This window comes from Physella acuta, unplaced genomic scaffold (assembly GCF_028476545.2).
Source record: "Physella acuta isolate Inbredline_101_S28 unplaced genomic scaffold, ASM2847654v3 ptg001865l, whole genome shotgun sequence".
NCBI lineage: Eukaryota > Metazoa > Mollusca > Gastropoda > Physidae > Physella > Physella acuta.
Genome location: NW_026733371.1, coordinates 214206 through 232327, shown reverse-complemented (window position 1 = coordinate 232327; position 18122 = coordinate 214206). Strand labels below are relative to the sequence as shown.

General features: G+C 32.1%; 1 protein-coding gene and 1 long non-coding RNA gene across 2 annotated transcripts in view; one reads left to right on the top strand and one right to left on the bottom strand.

The window, feature by feature from the left end:
* Positions 1 to 5587: 5587 nt before the first annotated feature.
* The window catches only part of LOC131930909 (uncharacterized), a 37136-nt gene continuing 24601 nt past the window's right edge, over positions 5588 to 18122 (bottom strand). The window contains exons 6-8 of the mRNA XM_059287565.1: positions 5952 to 6051; positions 5708 to 5850; positions 5588 to 5602 (exon numbers count right to left, since the gene is read on the bottom strand). Of these exons, the coding sequence (XP_059143548.1) occupies positions 5833 to 5850; positions 5952 to 6051 (118 nt within the window). The 3' untranslated portion in view covers positions 5588 to 5602; positions 5708 to 5832. The remainder of the gene's footprint in view (positions 5603 to 5707; positions 5851 to 5951; positions 6052 to 18122) is intronic.
* On the top strand, positions 7993 to 15200 carry LOC131930919 (uncharacterized). Its single transcript, XR_009384203.1, has 5 exons — positions 7993 to 8268; positions 13973 to 14121; positions 14486 to 14634; positions 14821 to 14918; positions 15087 to 15200. It is a non-coding gene; the product is annotated as an uncharacterized LOC131930919 (long non-coding RNA).

Sequence of the window (18122 nt, the reverse complement as noted above, 5' to 3'; positions counted from 1 at the left end):
GTTAACACATGATACGACAGCTGTAACACATGTTAACACATGATATGAAAGTCGAAACACAGGTTAACACATTTTATGACAGACGTAACACATGTTAACACATGATATGATAGTCGTAACACACGTTAACACATGACATGACAGCTGTTACACATGTTGACACATATTATGAAAGTCGTAACACATGTTAACACATTATATTAAAGCCTTAACATATGTTAACACTTGATATGACAGCCGTAACACATGTTAACCCATTATTTGACAGCCGTAACACATGTTAACACATCATGTGAAAGGCGTAGCACATATGATTTTTAAAACCTTTATGCAAAAATATGCAAATAATTATTATTAAATACATTTTCTTACGTCATTCTACCTAAATGCTGCAACCCCCAACCCTAAACTGATTTGCTTCATTCCTCCTAAACTAAACTTCTGCAAGCCCACTACATTGGTGCAACCTCCACCTCACCAATGCACTTTTGCAACACCTCCCCCCCCCTACTACACTGCTGCTGCAACAACACTTTCCACCACCACTTCACTTGCTGCGACCTCCCCCCACCCGCATCACTGCACTGCTGCAACCCCTCCAACCACCACTGCACTGCTGCAACCCACCCACCACCACCACTGCACTACTAAGACCTCTCCTCTTCACCCAACCACTGCACTGCTACAATCCCCACCACTGCACTAATGCAACCCCCTACCACTGCATTGAACTGTGCTAGTTATTAAATTTAATTCCCATCACCATCATCACCACTTAACTGGTATCATTAATTAGATATCCTTAACATAGTATCATATGACCCGCTTCCTACTTAGGATTCGAACCAACACCAGTAAGAAATACCAGACCTAACAAGCCAACATCTAGTAGCCTCAGCTAATTCGCTTCACACAATTACATCAAAATTGACTATCATAAGTTATTATCTGGGACATCAACATTTCGCCTTTATGTGCAGTTGATATGAGTTGTAGCTAAAAATCTATTCTAATAAGCTCATTAAAAAAGGTAAATAATTTTATAACAAGTTATTTTTATATCGAGATAAATTTTATTGTTTTTTTTTCGGCAGCAAAATAAGACATGTAAGTTTAAATATTAAAATTTAACAATCATACACAGTCATATCAAATCCACATTTAAAATCAATGAGTGTGTAAATGTGTAAAAGTTTAAGTGTGCAAGTGTATAACTGTGTGAATGTGTAAGTGTATAAGTGTGTAAGTGTTTTAGTAAGTGTGTAAATGTGTAAGTATGGTGTGTAAGTGTGTAAAAGTATTAACGTGTATAAGAAAGTAAGTGTGTAAACGTCTAAGTGTATAAATGTGCAATTGTATAAGTGTGTAAATGTGTAAGTGTGTAAGTATTTTAGTTAGTATGTGTGTAAATGTGAATATGTTCTGTAAGTGTGTAAAGGTGTAAATGTGTAAGTGTAAAAATGTATAATAAAATAAGTGTGTAGGTGTGTACGTAAGTGTGTAAGTGTATAAGTGTGTAGGTTTGTGACTGTGTCAATATGTGAGTGTGTGAGTGTGAAAGTATGTAATTTCATGAGTGTGTAAATGTGTAATAGTGTATACGTTTGAGCACGAGTACGAAAAGGGTGAGTGTGTCAGTGTGTACTAGTGTTAATGTAAATGTGTGTAAGTGTGTGTGTCTCAGTATGTTGTATGTAAGTTTGTAGGTGTGAAAGTGTGCAAGTAGGTATTGTGTAAGTAAGTGTGTAATTGAGTAAATTTGTAATGGTGTTAGTTTAAGAGTTTAAGTGCCTTAATGTGTAATTGTTGTTTGTAAGTGTGTAAGTGTGTGAGTGTATGACTCCTCTAAAACGAAATACAACAACGTCTTTTATATTCTAAAACTATTAACTGAGTTATTTCCCTTATCAGCAATGACTATAATCTATATAATTTTCTCTGAAATTAGTATTGCCACTGTAATGATTCAAAGTCATTAAATGGCTTGCATAATTTACTGTGATATCATGCCCATATAAGTAGAAGTGGTTCTAATCAGGGCCAGAGTTGGTGGAGAACCTAACATTTATAATGTATCTTAGAGTTGATACATGGTAACAAATTACCAGTACAATTTATGATTGCCAGATAACAATGATGTTGTGACACTGTAAGAAAGGCTGTAAAACCGTAACTTTACATGCCATGCCTTTGAACCTATGCTAGGCACACATACACATATAAGAACGCAAACAATGAGCACTTTCAGCAATGTTTAATGTTTTAAGAAACATGCTATAAATACAAAATAAAGACTGGCAGTCAAGTCTGAGATGATATAGGACTATCTTCAATTATAAATACATTTTTAACTAACTGGCCTCAGTTGTTGTCATTAATGATGTAAGAATATTCTTTGCTTATCATGTTGCTTATCATTAAAAGTAATGTTGACGTGTTGCATCATTGGCCTGTAAGGAATGCTTCATATTTAAAACAATTCAATCCATATGAAAATATTATCTAGTATAAAAAACTATTAGATATCATCATAGTCATTTCACTATGGTTCGACATAAATTTAGTGTAATATATATATATATATATATATATATATATATATATATATATATATATATATATATATATATATATATATATATATAATTTGATAAAGAGAAAAATGAAATGACAATGAAACTATAAAGTTTACAATAAATTAAACTTTCATTCATGTCATTCTCTTACATTACAATAATTTGAATTGAAAATGAAATCCTGACACTCCTAGTATTACAATAGCATAGATGTAACTTTCATTCCTGCCATTCTCTAACATTACAATAATTCAAATAAACATTGCATCCCTGGCAATCCTAACACATTACAGTGAGTTCAAATAAAACTACACTCATATCAATCTTTTGATGATAAATTCAACTTACACTTTCTCTCTTACAGTAGAAAACAAATTATATGAAATACATGAACTGCTTTTAGAGATAATATTTTAAAAATTGTGTTTTTTATATGAAACATTCCTTTCCCTAAAGTTGCATAGACAGATTTGCAAAATGACTCCTCTAACAAAATATAGCATAAAAAATAGGGAAGGATTTCAAGTAAAACTACCTAATTATTTACGACCATTAAAAACAATTAACTTATTACACATAACATAAAGAGAGGACTACATATATACACAACTCTCTCACCTCCCCAATCCCACCCTTAACACCCCCACCAATCCCGACATGGGCATGCTGGTTTCTATATGGTATAGGCTTTACCAGTAGATGTGTTGGAACCTGCCCCTCCGCTGACTTGGTGTTGACAGAGCTGTGGACCTGTCGGCTGTACCCATTGTATCATACCAGACGTTAGCCCTAATTCCTAGCACAGGTCAGTGTCGATAATGCATCACATAAAGTTGTGAATATTGCCATATCTTTCCTAAATCTTTGATGAAAGTGCATAATTATGAAAGGTCGCTTCATTAGTTCAGAGACTAATCAGCATTTGCTTCTACTAAAGGTGCCCCATAAACTTTTTAGTTATAGCTGCTTGACAAATTAAGAACACTAAAATATCTTAACAAGGAAATAGGAAATTATAAAACACTATTTTTTTTAGCACAGCTTGTTAGAAACAATTCTTGACTTGGAAAAAAAATAAATGTATATTTTCCTAAATCATATGGGGCTGTCTCAGATTGTCATTTCTGAGAAATGGTAGAAAATACATTCACTATAACCTATTGATAATTATAAGTCTTACTGTACATCTTTAGGAATTTCCTTTTTTTTAAATATAGAAATTCTGTGCAAGTGTGGCCTGAATAATGAAAACGGCTGACAGAGATTAAAGTTAATTTTAGATGTATCTAACATTCATGCCCTAATGTAGATACACCTTGAATCAGGTAATAACTCAGTTATAAATAATTGTAGAGGTTTTTTTTTATATTTTAAGGAATTTTCTTTTTTCTAAATTCTGTGCAAGTGTGGCCTGAATAATGAAAACGGCTGACAGAGATTAAACTTAATTTAAGATGTATCTAACATTCATGCCCTAATGTAGATACACCTTGAATCAGGTAATAACTCAGTTATAAATAATTGTAGAGGTTTTTTTTTTTATTTTAAGGAATTTTCTTTTTTCTAAAAATTGGTATGATAATATAGAGTGGTCAGTGTCAGTACGGCCTCAAATATGTAGTTGTCTTCAGCATCCATAAATGCCTTCACAACTAGAGGCCATGAAAAAATGTGAGAGAGGTTAAACTTAAGATTTATCCAACATTCATGCCCTAATGCGGTCATATCTTAAGTCAGGTTATGGACAACTCGATAATAAATAATAACATTTTAAGGATTATTCTTTTTTAAATGGGTTTGGTAATATAGACTGTTTAGTGTCAGTGTGGCCTGAAAAATATAGTTGTCTTCAGCATCCCTAAATGCCTTCACAACTAAAGGCCATGAAAACAGCTGATTAAACTTAACTTTAGACGTTTCTAGCATTCCTCCCCTAATGCCAGAAATATCAAAAGTCAGGTTGTGGACAGTCTATACTATTTAGTACCATTACTATTATATATATATATTTCTTTTCTTAAAAATTATGATTTCTTATAAATTTTACAGGTTGACTATTTTTCTTTCTATTAAAACAAGCTAGAGAGCCACTGGTCACTATTCTTTTACTAACAAATACAGTGTAAATGGAACAATTTCTACCACATTGCCAAAGAGAATAAACTACTCTTTATATTGAAAAAGGCCTTAAAGGACAAAGGTTTTTTTTCTTTAGTTTATGTCCAGTTCTCACCGGATTTAAATATTACATCATGTCTGCAAGTCAAGAATATTACTTGTTAAAAGTTTTACATTTAGTTAACTAAATACTTTGATGATGTTAGCAACATTAACACCACAACAAGCCCCTGGTTCCTTTCCCTTTCCTAAAAGAGCCTATGTTTCTATTTGTGCATTGTAACAGGAAAAAAAAAATAAGTGAAACAGCTTGCACATTACTAATGAAACGACCTGTTTACAATCAGGCACTCTGCTTACATAGACAAGGAAACTGCAATATTCACAAACGTATGACACAGTATCCAGACTGACAAGGCTAGGGTTCAGGCATTATCTGGTAATCAACAATGGGCCAGCCGAGCAGGCCACAGATGTCAACACACTCGCAGCGGAGGTTGGCAGGCGGCCTGCTCTATTGAGCAGACCTCTCCAACTGTTCATCTCCCTGGTGTGCCACCATTACCAGCTGCCCCCTCTTCCACACCCACCTTCCGTCAGGATAACCCTTCCCTTACCCACAAAAACCATACCCTGCATCCCCACCATCCATCCAATAGAAAGAACAATGACAGTGAAACAAAAGAAAAACAAAAGGTGTAATAAGTTAATTGTATATCACCCACCAGATCCTCCCCCTTTAAAACATAACTAAATTTTACTTGAATTCCCTCCCTTTACAAAAATAAATAAATAAATACTATTACATTTTCCAAATATTAATCTTGAACATCCAGAAGTTTGTTGAGATCCTGGCTTCTGCTTGAAAATGTCTTTTCTTGAAGATTTCACTCAGGTGCTGTTGTTGACTGTAATTTTAATTAACAGATGTTCAATATTATCTTTTTTCAAGCTAGCTAGTTTAAAACTAAAGTTCAAAGCTAATTCTCAAACAAAAAAAGTATTAAACATACCTTGATTAAAGAGCCTCTTGAGGAAGGTTAAGAATGTTATGACATTTCACAATTTGTAAAACTTGAACATCCAGAAGAGGGTTGAAATCCTGGCTTCATCTTGAAATTGTCTTTTCTTGAAGATTTCACACATGTTTTTTAGACTGTAATTTAAAATAACAGATGTTCAATATCTTTTTAAAGGTAGCTAGTTTAAAACTAAAACTCAGAGCTAGTTCTCAAAAAAAAAAGTAATAAAACATACCTTGATTAAAGAGCCCCTTGGGTTGAGGAGGGTTAAGAATGTTATTTCATAATCGTCTGGATGATTGCTGACATTCTGTTTATGGACACAATTTTTAAAACTTGAACATCCAGAAGAGGGTTGAAAATGTCTTTTCTTGAAGATTTCACACATGTGTTTTTTGTAGACTGTAATTTAAAGTAATAATTTGTTTTACAATCTTTTTTTACATGAATTCTCAACATCCAGCTGGTATTTTATTTGTAAATGTCCTTTACTAATGTGAAATCTGGTGCATTTTTTGTAAAAAAAAACAAAACAGATACAGTTTAAAATTGACCTCATATTTTAGAAAATAAAAACCTTTTATTATCATACCTAAAAATTAATACACATCGTGGAATTTGGAAATAAATCAATCTACTGATGGACTTCAGTGACCTGCTAGGATGTAATTTTATGTCTGCAGGGGAAAAAACTCATACATGATTAGAAAAATACATAAGGTAACTAAAACCTAACCAGAAGGATCTGGCTGATGTTTGACAATGTCTTTATCGTGAACTTGTTACCGCTCATTGCTGAGGATTGAAATGTAAAAAAAAAAATTAACAACAATCTGTAGAAATGTCATAACAAAGAAAAGTTTAAGACTGTTCTAATAAAATTGATTTTGAAAAAAAAGGCCTACTGAAATATTATGGGTCTCTCGAGGTTTGAACATAAATGTACTGTCGAACTTCGTTGAAGACTGTTGGACTCGTGTGCTTGTTGGCTTAATGTATTACTTCTGGTTGATGTGCAAGACAAAAGGATACATGTTGTTAATTGTAAACATACTTTTTAAAAAATAAATAAATGAAACACATCAGAATATAAATTTAGCTTTAAGACAGTAACTGAAAAATTAATGCTTGAAAAAAATGTATTTAAATGTTTGCATAGGCCTACCTAAAAATCATGGGCATCTCAAAAGGTGTGGAAAAGAAACTGCTGTTGGACTTTGCTGCTGATGTTTGCCAGAAGTGCCACCCCCCCCCCCCACCCCAAACTTAATCTATGCCCATAAAATGCTACCCAAGTTTACACTAACTGTCAGCCACCAACTCAGTAGAATTGCGGATAGGTTGTCCATGTCTTTAAGCTTTTCCACTTAAGTAAGTGACCAAGTTAGTGCCAAGCTTTAAGTTTCTCCACTGAACAATGTGTCAACCACAAAATGTTATCACAAAAGAGTTGTCGAAGCCCTTGAGTTTTTCACATAAGTGGGTCACAAAGTCAGTAGATGCACAAAATGCTTGCCCTAAAAATACCCATTCCTTTTCACAAACATCATTATCTAACGATGAACTGTAACATCTTGCCTGAAACATAAGCAGGAATGCGACTAAAAAAAACCAACGAAGCAAAGAAAGCAACTTGTTAGCCTACAAGATAACAATTTTAACAAAGTGTAGAGTGTAACATTAAACCTACTTAAATTAGGCCTACTGCATTTTATTAAACTAAGCGGCACCTGTAGGTCTATTTAAGTAAAACCTATAACTTTTTAAAATAAACATTGTATAAATTATAAAATTGGTCTATTTTATTTTCAGTAATTAAATTGAGATATAAATATAGGCCTAAATATGTAGTATTATGTAGGCCTATGCCTATAGGATAGATTAGGCCCTACTGTAATATTGTAGGCTTAAAGTAGGTATATGGACCAGGGAGGTCTCTTCTTGTACGATAAGACGAGCCTAAATGTTAAAAGTTAATACAATGTTATGCCTAATAATACTAAATGTCTATAGATAGACCGTTTATTTTTAAATTTACACAGATCTAGTACGCTTATATGACAGGCCAAGGCCTCTTATATGTCATATGACACTATAATATTTTTACTAAGTTTACCTTAACTAACTTAGTTAATATTAAGTAACTAGCCTAATATACGTTGTATAAGTTTACCTTCATCTTGATATTGATACCACTGAAGCCAAGCAGCTGTTAAAGATATCTAAAAATCGGGCGCCAACACTGAGTATTTAATCATTCACACATCAACATTAGCCTAAGCTAATGTGTTTTAGTCTGTCACGTGATGTAAACAAACAGATAACTCAGCAGGGTAGGTGCCGGCTGTGTGAATGTGTTCATTTTTTGACAGCTAAAGCCTAGATCTATTGGTCAAACAGTTAGAGTATCCAAGTGTTCCTTCAGTCATAGTTGGCGCAAACTTGAAGTCATAATGAAACTACATGGTCTAGATACAATCCAACCTACACACATAATAGCTGACCCAGAACTTCATATCATAAGCTTGACGAAATTGCAATGCCAAAATTCGGTAAGTAGTCTAGTTATTCTTTAGCCTAATAATTAGATTTTTAAATTAAAATAAAACAGTCTAGATTGAATGTTATATAGGCCCAAGATAATGCTATTGACTATTGTATAGGCCTAATTTTAGTAGACCTATAGGACATAGGGCCTAATGAAATTGTTCTGCCTTGCCAATATGTTTTTAATTTTAACTAGTTGTGCATACTTCCTGCCCCAAGTTGTATGTAGACCTGGTTAAAAATTACTGGTGTCTTAACATATCTCATTTTGAACTTCTTTATTAATAGCATACGCCTCCATTGATAAATGTTGAAAAAAAAAAAACATCCTATAAGCCTACACTATAGGCCATTAGATCTCTAGTATATTAAAGTAGCTGTGCCTTAAGTTATTTAACATGTTGTGCATACTTCCTCCCTAAGTTGTATGCAGAACTTGTTAATAATTATTTCTGTCCAATGGACATCTGAAAATTTCTCTTTATTATAGCCTCCCTTTTAGAGAATCTGTAGGCTATAATATTTTATTTGTTGTGCATTGCCAATATGATTTTTACTTATTGTGCATGCTTCCTAAATTTCCTCCTATGTTGCACATGTAACTGGTTAAAAATTACTGTTGTCCAAATGGACTTTATTTAACAATGTCTTCTTTATCAACAGTCTATAGGCTCTTATATTGAAATTGCTCTGCCGTGTCAATATTTTTAACTCATTGTGCATACTTCCTCCCTAAGTTGTATGCAGAACTGGTTAAAAATGGTTGGTGACTAAGTGGACTTCATTTGATACTATGTCTCTCTATTACACTGTTTAAAAAGAACATCAGCTTATAGTCCATTATATTGACAATGAAATTGCTCGGATGTTGCCAATATGTTTTAACTCATTGTGCATACTTCCTCCCGAAGTTGTATGCAGAACTGGTTAAAAATGGTTGGTGACTAAGTGGACTTCATTTGATATTATGTCTCTCTCATACACTGTTTAAAAAGAACATCAACATATAGTCCATTGTATTAAAAATGAAATTGCATGGGCTGTTGCCAATATGTTTTAACTGGTTGTGCATACTTCCTCCCTAAGTTGTATGCAGAACTGGTTAAAAATGGTTGGTGACTAAGTGGACTTCATTTGATATTATGTCTCTCTCATACACTGTTTAAAAAGAACATCTAATTATAGTCCATTGTATTAAAAATGAAATTGCATGGGCTGTTGCCAATATGTTTTAACTGGTTGTGCATACTTCCTCCCTAAGTTGTATGCAGAACTGGTTAAAAATGGTTGGTGACTAAGTGGACTTCATTTGATATTATGTCTCTCTCATACACTGTTTAAAAAGAACATCTAATTATAGTCCATTGTATTAAAAATGAAATTGCATGGGCTGTTGCCAATATGTTTTAACTGGTTGTGCATACTTCCTCCCTAAGTTGTATGCAGAACTGGTTAAAAATGGTTGGTGACTAAGTGGACTTCATTTGATATTATCTCTCTCTCATACACTGTTTAAAAAGAACATCAAATTATAGTCCATTGTATTAAAAATGAAATTGCTCGGCTGTTGCCAATATGTTTTAACTCATTGTGCATACTTCCTCCCTAAGTTGTATGCAGAACTGGTTAAAAATGGTTGGTGACTAAGTGGACTTCATTTGATATGTCTCTCTCATACACTGTTTAAAAAGAACATCAGTCAATGGTATTGAAAATGAAATTGTCCGGCTGTTGCCAATATGTTTTAACTCATTGTGCATACTTCCTCCCTAAGTTGTATGCAGAACTGGTTAAAAATGGTTGGTGACTAAGTGGACTTCATTTGATACTATGTCTTTCTCATACACTGTTTAAAAAGAACATCAGATTATAGTCCATTATTTTGAAAATGAAATTGCTCTGCTGTTGCCAATATGTTTTAACTTATTGTGCATACTTCCTCCCTAAGTTGTATGCAGAACTGGTTAAAAATGGTTGGTGACTAAGTGGACTTCATTTGATAATATGTCTCTCTCATACATTGTTTAAAAAGAACATCAGATTATAGTCCATTATTTTGAAAATGAAATTGCTCTTCTGTTGCCAATATGTTTTAACTCATTGTGCATACTTCCTCCCTAAGTTGTATGCAGAACTGGTTAAAAATGGTTGGTGACTAAGTGGACTTCATTTGATATGTCTCTCATACATTGTTTAAAAAGAACATCAGCTTATAGTCCATTATATTGAAAATGAAATTGCTCAGCTGTTGCCAATATGTTTTAACTCATTGTGCATAGAGATCTCATTTGGCATGTCATCTTTGGTGCCTACATTTCCTTATTTGCCTACACAGATGATATAAAACAGCCTATAGTTTATTATTTTAAAATTAAAATTGCACTGCCTTTGTTGATATATTCCAAGTTAAATCTTCCCATTGAAACATGACATTGTATTGTTGGATGGGATTTCCTCCAGTCCTACGTAATTTATTATTATGTAACAACATATCAAAAAATGTAGTATTTCTTAGATCCATGTACACAGCTGCTAGGCCCATGGTTTTCTTCCATTAATTAATTAAATCATGTGAGAATTTTAACAGACTTTAATAAAACATGGACAAAAATATACACATTGACCAATTTGAATTTCTCGTTTGGATTTTTTTAACCTTAATTTTTTGAAAATGGTTCTGAAATGTAGGCCTATCTAAGGTTTTCATTTCTAAAATTGTCAAAAATGTAAAGATGTATTGTAATAGGCAAGGGCAAAATAATGGTGATAAGTAAATATATTTTTAAAAGCCAAAAATAATATAGACATTAAAAACAGGTTTGCACTGACTAAATTCACTACAGATAAAATAATAAAAGATTTCACCAGTTTCACATTTGACAAAATCCATTGGAAAAAATATATTTTGTCTTTCATGATTTCAACTTATTTTTTTGGCAATTAGTGTGCATTGCCATTAATCCAGCTATAATTAGTTGACTTTCTATCAGTTATGCATAAATTATTGTCATTTGGTGTAAATCAAACCATTTTCTTACCAGTCAAATACTTTCTTTTAAAGCTTTTTGTGGTGTCTTTTAGTACTTAAATACCCAGTTGTCTTTAATGTTTTGCCTTTCACAATATGTATTTGCATATTGGCCTCCTATGAAGAGGATATGATTGGCTCAGTGCATTCACTCTCAATCCACAATTAAAAGGTTCTCCAGCTTGTGAATCAGTAAGCTGCAAATCCTTTTCATGTCAATTTTTTATTCTCTTCCTCCTATTTGATGCCTTTGAGATCTCAATCAACTTCAGAGCTTCATAGGCCTACATGGGGTTTAATATAATTCCTTTTCTAGAAATTCCATCTTTAAAACTATTAGTTGGTGGACCACAGCCCATGGTGAAGAATATTGAATATAAGTTTCAGTTGCCATTTAAAAATAACATCTGTTTCCTCATGAATCTAGCAGACAATAGTATTAATTATATATCTTTCATTCACTGCATTTTTGAATGAGTTATATTTTCCTTAATCCTATTTTGAATGTGCAAGTAAATAGATAAGATATTGTCAAAACATTTTCTCACCAGTAGGGTCACTGTCACATTCTGTACCCAGTTTAGGCAACTACTACAGTCTACTAGCTAGGCTAGTATGAAATACAGTATTAATTATTAAGAAAGTCAGTAAAGTATTATACCTGTAGAGTGTGTCTTAGAGGGATTAGTTTCTGCAATCAAATGATCCATCTCTGTAGTGGAAGACTACACTCTGACTTGCAATGGTCAGGCTAGTCTTAAACATGTTCATAAATGGTTAAGAAATTTGTATTAATTTAAGTGTTTTATTGAGGAATGTATGTACAGGTAACAGGTGTGTTTGAGAGGGATTAGTTGAAGACTACACTCTGACTTGCAATGGTCAGGCTAGTCTTAAACATGTTCATAAATGGTTAAGAAAGTTGTATTAATTTAAGTGTTTTATTGAGGTATGTATCTACAGGTAACAGGTGTGTTTGAGAGGGATTAGCTGAAAACTAAGTTGAAGACTACACTCTGACTTGCAATAGTCAGGCCAGTCTAAAACATTTATTAAATGATTAAGAAAGTTTTATTATGTCTTATGAGTATGATAGAGCAGATAACAGTTTTAGGTTTTTAATTTTACAATGAATTAATCAAATGCTGCCTTTCTGTTTCTAGTGTACAGGCTGATTGGTGAACCCTAGAGAAAACATTAACTTGCAGTGGTCAGTCTAGTATGACAACCATAGACTACATTCTGATATACAATGATCAGGCTAGTCTATATAAAGGGTTAAGAAAATGTAACTAATGCTGCATATATTCACATGACAGATAGTAATTAAAATTTATTTTTCTAGCCATTAAGTGGTCTCAAATTTGAATCTAATTCTTTTAACTTCTTGTGTAAATTACATTTCAAGAACCACGAAATGCACAATTCTTTCATAAAACTGTAACGGGCAACAATTTGTTCTGTTTGATGGAATTTCAGTCCACCTCCCTAACTAATTCTTCAGTTATCTTTTTAAAATACTTGCTCAATTTAGAAAGTTTTGTTTTGAATTCATCGCTCATTCATCATATTGTGGCCAGTCAAACACTGCTTCCTTTCTTCATTCTTAAATGTAATATTTGAATTGGTTTCCTCCAATACATTGTGGCCCATTGAGTTAAATACCATGAGCTTTTCCTTTTTCTAGTCTTAAATTGCTTGTGAGGATAAACTTTGAAAATTATTTCATAATAAGGCATAATAAAGTACTTGTACAAACACTGAAATATTGTTTAAATTTAGTATTTGTTTTATGGCTTTTAAAAATGTATGCATTAGTAATAAAAGTTGATAGTTCAAAAAATTTTGTTTGAATAAAAAATCTCTCAACTTGTCAAATAAGAATATTTACAGCGAAGAATGATGAAATATCAGGAGGCGACTTTGCTCAGAGACTTATTAATATTTAGTGTGGAGGCTTTCTTGATTATAGTATCACAGCTGTTTCAAAGTAATAAATTATTTTTAAAAATCTTCTGCTGCAAATTAAATTCCATCACAAACTCTGGTTTTGTAGAAGTTATTTATATAGGTCTGGTGGCTGCTCCATGAATTTAATAATATAAATTCCCTATCGACCCCATTGAGGTTAAAAAGCATAAAATAGCATGGCCATACAACTAAGAACAATGCCTAAAATAGCTGACAATTTACTTATAAAAAGACACCTGGTCTACAGGGTCACATAGTTCTATTTGATAGAGCTTTTAATGTGAAAATTTCTCTTACATTTATTTTTATTTCATTTTATTAAATTTGGTGCAGAGAGCATTTCTCTTACCTCTCAATGCTGAAAGGGACAGAATATATTGACCCAAAATAATATGTAGGCTATTGTCTAAAGCCTTGCAAAGCTTAAGGCTGCTTATTTTCTAGCTTTAGTTTTGGCTTATTTTAATTTAAGACATTTTATGGTCTTTTATTGTCAATTCTTAAATTTTATTTATATGTTCTAGACAATTTTATTGTTTTTATTTTCAGTAAATTTATATATTGTTACCTCAAGAACTCCATAGTGCAAGGAAGTAGAGTCCATGTTGAAGTAGAGTTCATCTGTTTCTATAACCTTGGCAGATGAAAAGATTGTGTGGCCAGCACAATTTCTTGCAATCTTATTCTCTGTGACTTTTTTTTCATCGCAGGGGTTGGACTACAGTTATGAGCCAGGAAACCGTACTTGAGACCATACCTGACCATGCAATCCTGTAAAGCTGAACCAATAAGGAGTTGCTGTGTAGGAACTCTTCTTTGTCCTGACCACTTTGTTATAGGAACATTATACTGTATTCAAGTAGGTTTCCTTTATTTTTTCTGTACTACAATCTAATGTATTTGTTGTTTCTACATATTTACATTTTAAAAGCCTTTTGAAGACTCAAAGAGAAAAAAATCAGTTTCTAATGGTAAAGAGTTTTTCATCACTGTCAGAAAATCCTTTAATGCATTTTTCCAGAGTAATTTGTTTGCAAATTTATTACAGTTAAAAGGAGAAATAATTTCTCTGGAGAAATGCTGTTGATGGCCATAGTGCAAGGAAGTAGAGTCCATGTTGAAGTAGAGTTCATCTGTTTCTATAACCTTGGCATATGAAAAGATTGTGTGGCCAGCACAATTTCTTGCAATCTTATTTTCTGTGACTTTTTTGTTTATCGCAGGGGTTGGACTACAGTTATGAGCCAGGAAACCGTACTTGAGACCATACCTGATCATGCAATCCTGTAAAGCTGAACCAATAAGGAGTTGCTGTGTAGGAACTCTTCTTTGTCCTGACCACTTTGTTATAGGAACATTATACTGTATTCAAGTAGGTTTCCTTTATTTTTTCTTTACAATCTAATGTATTTGTTGTTTCTACATATTTACATTTTAAAAGCCTTTTGAAGACTCAAAGAGAAAAAAATCAGTTTCTAATGGTAAAGAGTTTTTCATCACTGTCAGAAAATCCTTTAATGCATTTTTCCAGAGTAATTTGTTTGCAAATTTATTACAGTTAAAAGGAGAAATAATTTCTCTGGAGAAATGCTGTTGATGGCCTCTACCCCAAACACCTTCACCACCTGCCCGTCTAGAGTTCAAAGCATTGTACAGGTACATAATGTTTAATTTGTAGTGTCTGATATTTTTGCTATTGATGAGTAATTTTAAATTTCTATTGTTCAATGGATAAAATAATTTTAGTGTGCACATTAATGTGTTGAAGACAATATCTAAAATTTTCACATTTTATGCTTAACATTTATGTCATTTGTATTTTAGAAAAGAGTGTGATCTACTGATGAACCAGTCCACATTGAGTACATTGTGATTACCCTTCTAGTGTGTTGATGTCTACCTAGTCATTGTTTATGACAATTGCCAACCATTAGGACACGGTCAATTTCATTAATGTTGATGATTAATATTGTTAATGTGTAATAAAATTCACTCACAATATTTGTGCTCATTTAGTTAATATAAGTCTGATTTAAAATGTAATTTATGCATCTAGCTTAAGCACAGCTGCTCTATTGAGTTTGTTAAGAATGTATGTCTGACCTTATAAAAATTACTGTTCAGCAATTGCTTCTTTACTTAGGTAATATTTCCACTAGGTTCACTTTAGTCATATTGTCTCTAACATACAGTCTTTTAAATACATAATGTATAAGACACTGCTGTTCCTCCTTTTAGTTTATAATTGTTAATAATTGTTTTGAAATGTAATAAAAGAAAAAAACATTCTATTGCTTTTTATTCTTTTATAAGTTTTGTTAAAATGTATACTAATTTTGTATATTTTTTTTTAATGTTAGGAGAGGTTCAGCCTTGTGAAATCAAATGAAAGTGAAGAAAAACCATAAAAAGCAACCTTAATTCCATATAATTTCTTCAGTTACATTGCTAAAATTTTAAATTGTTCATATCTCAAATCAATTTTCTCCAGTAAAATTATTTAAAATGCTATTAATCCATTCTATAATATGAAGCCATTCTGAGAATTTAGTCAGTTAACATTTTATATTTTTTGAGCTCACTGAAGATTGCAACAATGGGGGGTAGAGAGGATAAGAGTAGGAGCTCTACTATATTCATTTTGTCACTAGTTTAGCTAAATGCTAAGTAGGTTCTTTTCTTCATCCCCTTTACAGTGTGGCAGAAATAAGTTAGTCAAGCTGCAATTAATTTGAGTGAACTGTAAAAAAAAAACCACACACTCACTAGAATTATTGATCATAATTAGCTAATTAGCACAGTAAATTTTAACATAACGAAACTTTATAACTAATTATTTTTAAGGTGATATCCATTTATTTACCTTTATTTTTAACCACAAATGTACTTACAATGTTTATAAAATTACTATTGATTTATTTTAAGAAAGTTTTTTTAAAATTTCATCTCAATCATCTGAATAATATATTAGGCCTGTTTTATTTTTGGAAGACAAAATAAATTCAGATTTTTAATAGGGGATATAACTTTACAAAAGCCATGGAATAAAGTGTTTTAATTATTTCCCTATGACCATTTACAATATGGAGTAAGTTTGTCGATTGGTTATTTTTTAAATATCTTTAAAAAGCTAATTTATTTATTTAAATAAGCTTTTATTTCTGATCAATATGTATATCACTAAATATATAAATATATATATCCTTAACTAAAATTATTCAACTGTCTGTCTTTCCAGTCAATCTTCAAAAGAAAGCTGCTTAACTCTTTTAAAGCCAGTGAATAAAATATTTGAACGGTTATTTCCCTTTCAATCACAAATGTAATTTTTTTTTTTTAAATTGAGAAGTTGCACAAAGGGATTCTATTTTTAAATTTGTTTTTGAAAGGTATATCGAATCAGGGGCGTAAGGGGAGAAGGGGTTCGGACCTAAAAAAAAAACTAAAAAAGAAAGTCATTTTTAAAATTTCATCTCAATCATCTGAATAATATATTAGGCCTATTTTATTTTTGGAAGACAAAATAAATTCAGATTTTTAATAGGGGATATAACTTTACAAAAGCTTTGGAATAAAGTGTTTTAATTGTTATTTCCCTTTGACCATTGTTTCAATTTACAATACGGAGTAAGTTTGGCGATTGGTTATTTTTTAAATATCTTTAAAAAGCTAATTTATTTATTTAAATAAGCTATATATATATATATATATATATATATATATATATATATATATATATATATATATATATATATATATATATATATATATATATATATAATATATAACTAAAATTATTCAGCTGTCTGTCTTTCCAGTCAATCTTCGGAAGAAAGCGGCTTAACTCTTTTAAAACTAGTGAATAAAATATTTTAACAGTTATTTCCCTTTAATTGCAAATGTAATTTTTTTTTTCAATCGATAAGTTACCAAAAATGTTTTTATCGTTGGGCGAAGTAAAACCTGCTAAAATTATATTTTAAGGTAGCTCAAAGAAAGATATATCGAATGACTATTTATTTTTGATTTACTTATTTTTAAATTAGACAACTTCAATCAAAAAATAGAATTATATATTATAAAATCATGATTGTTTAAATCATGCCAAATAATAATTGTTTATTGTTATTAGAGAATAAAGATATGGGGGCGTTATTGATCACACTCACCCCGAATCTCAATCTCAACCTTCAGAAACAAACTCATGCTCATATTCATTTTACCCTCACCCTAACCCTCACCTTCACCATTACACTAACATTACCACTCTCACTTACACGTACATAAACATTACAAATACCAATACCACGCCAACAAGAAAACTAACACTGGCAAACACTAACATTAACACACTTTCCTCAAACACATGTCAACTCAGTGCTCCCCAATACCTCACTTTGTACTTTAACATTTTGCATACACGTCACTCTTCAAAACTTTGAGAAAATACATTCTTACCAACCATCCATATGTGGTCTTTTTGTACGATTTAGTTTACCTAATCAACTTTTTGACAATAGTCTTTGCCCAAGTGAATTGACAAATTGTAACAATCTTCGGCCACTTTGACCTATCGTAGCTTAAATGACCAGGATTTGACCCCAGTTTACCACAGTTTTGACCCCGGTGAGTTGTTTTAATTCATGACATGAAACCGACAACAACAAGCTCGGAACGCGGTGACCTATCTCGGCTTAAATGAATAGGATTTGACCCAAGTTCACCACAGTCTTGACCCAAATGAGTAGTTTTGAATAAATGACCGTGAAACCAACGACAACAATCTTGGACCGCTGTGACCTTTCTCGGATTCAATAAATAAGATTTGACCCATGTTCTCCGCAGTCTTGACCTCGATGA